At 40.2% G+C, this 3,690-nt stretch overlaps 1 protein-coding gene across 1 annotated transcript; it reads right to left on the minus strand.

Annotated features, from left to right (window-relative positions):
- Positions 1-1,758: 1,758 nt before the first annotated feature.
- Positions 1,759-2,249, minus strand: LOC117883048 (40S ribosomal protein S19-like). The gene has a single exon (XM_034781998.1). It carries the CDS (start codon positions 2,217-2,219, stop codon positions 1,782-1,784), a length of 438 nt encoding a protein of 145 aa, XP_034637889.1. The 5' UTR covers positions 2,220-2,249; the 3' UTR covers positions 1,759-1,781.
- Positions 2,250-3,690: the final 1,441 nt, after the last annotated feature.

Genomic DNA, 3,690 nt, shown 5'->3' on the forward strand with positions numbered 1-3,690 from the left:
TTTCTTAAAGGATAAAGCTGGGTTTGTAATAAAGCAAATCCCTTATTCACACAATATCACTGAAATGGAATATAAAAGACTCGCTTGTCAACTGTAGTCCAGTGGGCAAGTTTGCCTTTATTATATTTACTGCTTTGCATTATATTCTGCCTTGTATTATATTCAGCAGTAATGCAAGAAACCTACAGGCCTGTATCTTGTAAGACATTAGCTTCAGCAAGTTAGCATAAGGCTTCAGACCTATGAATTTTAAGCAGATAAACTTTGCACAGATAAAAAGCCCAAAGGAAAACCCCAAGTATTTGGGGAGCTGAAAATAGAGTTTAAGGGGAATTTCTGTCCACAGGTAAATAATTCAATCACAGAAGCATCCTGGCAACGAACTGACGTACATAACAGGTACATGAGATAAATTTAAGACTAGCTTGCTTGCTTCCCAATATATCTTTTCTTATAAGTTTCTTATTTTCTTATGGGTTTGATTTTATAGCTTAGAATATATTTTGACTGTAACACAAGGGACTTGCAGGCCACATCCTGTATGGTGAGCTAAGGCAAAGTTAGCATACATATGTTTGGGATCTTTCACTAATAGATGGTGAAGAGCTAAAGCATAAGGTCCATGTATGGCTGTGACCTTTAACATAGAGATGTGTTAAAGCAGGTTGGTATAGGGGCTTTCCTAAATTCATACCCTTTTAAACTTAACAAGTACACCACAACTTGGAACTTGGAAAGATCCAAAATAACTGGTTAGGACAGAAATAACAAATGTGATGCCTAACCACAAAAGGGCCATTGTAACAAATGGACATATAAAATAATAAGTTCAGATCATTGATATACTAATCTATAGGAAAAAAGACAGTCCAACATTAGTAAAGTGAGGAAATACAAATAAGGAAAAGGGGGAAAAATCCCCTACTGAATATGCATCAAACATAGCAGCGGCAGCATAACATATTATAAAAGTGGCATCAAAGCCTAGGGGTGGTAGGAGAGAGAGATGTAGTCCTTGGGAGGTGCCAGAATGATAGCCACTGGTGGTGATGGAGAAGGTGATGGTGGTGAGGAAGATGATGGCTAACATTTCAGGTTGTTCTACAAGAGATGGTGTGAGTATATGGGTGTGCAGATGTACATTCTGGAGTATCTCTATCTATCTTACTCATTTGGGGTGTTTGTGACTGTGCTAATGTATTAATAAACTATATTTGTAAATATAAAAGCGTTCCTATAGTCTGAGTGTTGCAACTGTGCACACCAGGGTTCCCAACTATATAATAACTGAATAATACTGGGCTTGATCTTGGGGCAAGAACCTGGCAACCCTCAAAGTGATAACTGGGGATTCTTAAGTAATCAATATAATTAGTACATAATCTATAGATCAATTAACAGTTGAAAATATCATTCCAGTAAAGTATACAAGTTACAGAAGAAATGTCCCATAGTTAGTCAGATTATCCATTTTTTAAACTGGAAGATAACATCAGTTTTTTCCTCCAGGAATAAGAGGAATTTTCAGCAGCACTTAATTTAAATGGCACACAGTTTCCCAACTAAATACATAATCTTGAGAAAAACTCAAACAGCAAAATTTGGGCTAACGCATTCTACAATGCAAAGTTTGGAGTTGTTCAGATAAACCGATGCACAGTGTATTTACAGACTGCAAGCTCTCAAATGAAGGAAAATGGTAAATTACTAGAGCTGTGTGAAACATGACAGTTTAAGTTTGGATGGAGTTGTGTGACTATCTTCTTCAGTGTCAGGGGATTTTAATGTTTCTTGTTTGCAGCTGCCACCTGGCCGGCGATTCTGTCCAGATCTCTCTGTCCTTGGGGGGTGAGTTTGTGACCTCCATCCTGATCCTTCTCCACCATTTTCAGCCCCTCCAGGGCCTGCAGCACCCGCCTGGCCACGCTCTTGGAGCCGCGGCTGAAGTGGCTGGGCATGACGCCGTTGCGCTGCCGGCCCCCGTAGATCTTGGTCATGAAGCCGCCGCCAGCACCGCCACGGAGGTACAGGTGCCGGGCTGTGGAAGCTGCTTGGGTATAAAACCAGTTCTCATCATACGGGGCCAACTCCTTGTGCTTGGTGAGTTTGACTGTATCCACCCACTCAGGTACCTTCAGCTTTCCTGACTTCTTGAGGAAGGCAGCCAGGGCTCTGACGAACTCCTGCTGGTTAACGTCTTTCACCGTGACACCAGGCATCTCGCTGCTGGCTCTGCGCTGCCGGGCTCGGAAAACTCTCTGGGGATTTTAAAACTCTCACAAGGGCACAAACCTGTCTCAAAATGAAATAATTGAATTTCACCAGATTTTGAAGTAAAATTGTCTAGAACACTAAGTTTCGTGTGTTTTCAATATTATACATCATCCTGGATTTTCTCAAAACTAGTCTCAGGTACACAGACCTTTTCAGACACCTGAATTGTGAATTGTGAATTGTGAATCTGAATTGTGTGTTTATAAAGTACTCAAGCCAGGTGAAATGAACAATGCTGGGTTGTGTTAAAAACCATCTGGACATCCCTGTATATTTTCCCAATTCTTACTTTGCTGGCAGGCCATGGAGCAATGTTATTGACTATTTAAAAAATCCTTCATTGTCACAGTTATTCAGCTTATCCTGTAAACCTCCGTGCTCCTTATTAAAGAAACTGCAAAAATCTATAAAGAAAAATCACCTAACCTTTAGACATGTTTAGAAATAGATCCCCACATCTTCGCTACCAGAGTGTTGTATTGACAATTTTTCCAATCTTGAGTGCTGCTCCAAGGTTAGTGGTGTTAGTGGCACTCTTTGAGTGGAACAGTCTGCACTACAGAATTATGGCCTTTCCTCACTGCCCACACACTGCAGCAGCTCATGCTCTGCTCTACACTGGTGTGAGTGGCCTTAAATTAAATTAAATTAAATTAAATTAAAGATGAGCATGGCTACACTTCAAATCTAAGAATGACATTTAACTTGCAGTCCACTCAAGCTAAATGGCTGGACAGGACTATCCATATAGCAACCTCTACCCCAGTTCAGGGAGCTTGTGCACGGGAGCACTCTGTTCCATGTAACTCGACAGCCCTTCCTTGCATACTGGTTCTTCTAGCAATGTGCCTTCCACAGCCATGGAAGATGGGGCTGGATTTGTCCCATTTGTGTGTACTTTTAGATATATGGCAGTGAGAAATGGGTTAAGGGGACAGCATGGTGTCTGTTTCCACCCTCCTCAAACCCTTTATTTTGAGTCTTGGCTCTGTTATACCAAACAGGCATCTTATATTTCTAGGGAATATCTTCAAAACCCTGGATCTTTAAACTTTTGAAATTTTCCATCAAAGGGGCAAAATGCTATTTTCCATGTCCTTTCCCTTTTTAACTGTTTTTGGTGTGCTTTATGTGGATGTGATGCCTCAAGTTTCAGAATCTTTAATGTATTAATCATCAGTTTCTTATCGACATACTTAAGGATTCCTTTCCTGCCATTTCTGAAAAATATGGTTCCTTTAGGCAAATCACTATATAGTTCTTCATTTTTTTAAAATTCAAGCACAGCAAGAAGCCATAGACAGAAAGTGAAAACAATTTCTCAGAGAGAGAATGGAAATACAGGCTGTGCTATCATGTTAGCTTCTCTCCCACTCATGACTTCACATCTTGGTGATTAATCTTCAATAAATATTT

Source organism: Trachemys scripta, chromosome 9 (genome assembly GCF_013100865.1).
Source record: "Trachemys scripta elegans isolate TJP31775 chromosome 9, CAS_Tse_1.0, whole genome shotgun sequence".
Classification (NCBI taxonomy): domain Eukaryota; kingdom Metazoa; phylum Chordata; order Testudines; family Emydidae; genus Trachemys; species Trachemys scripta.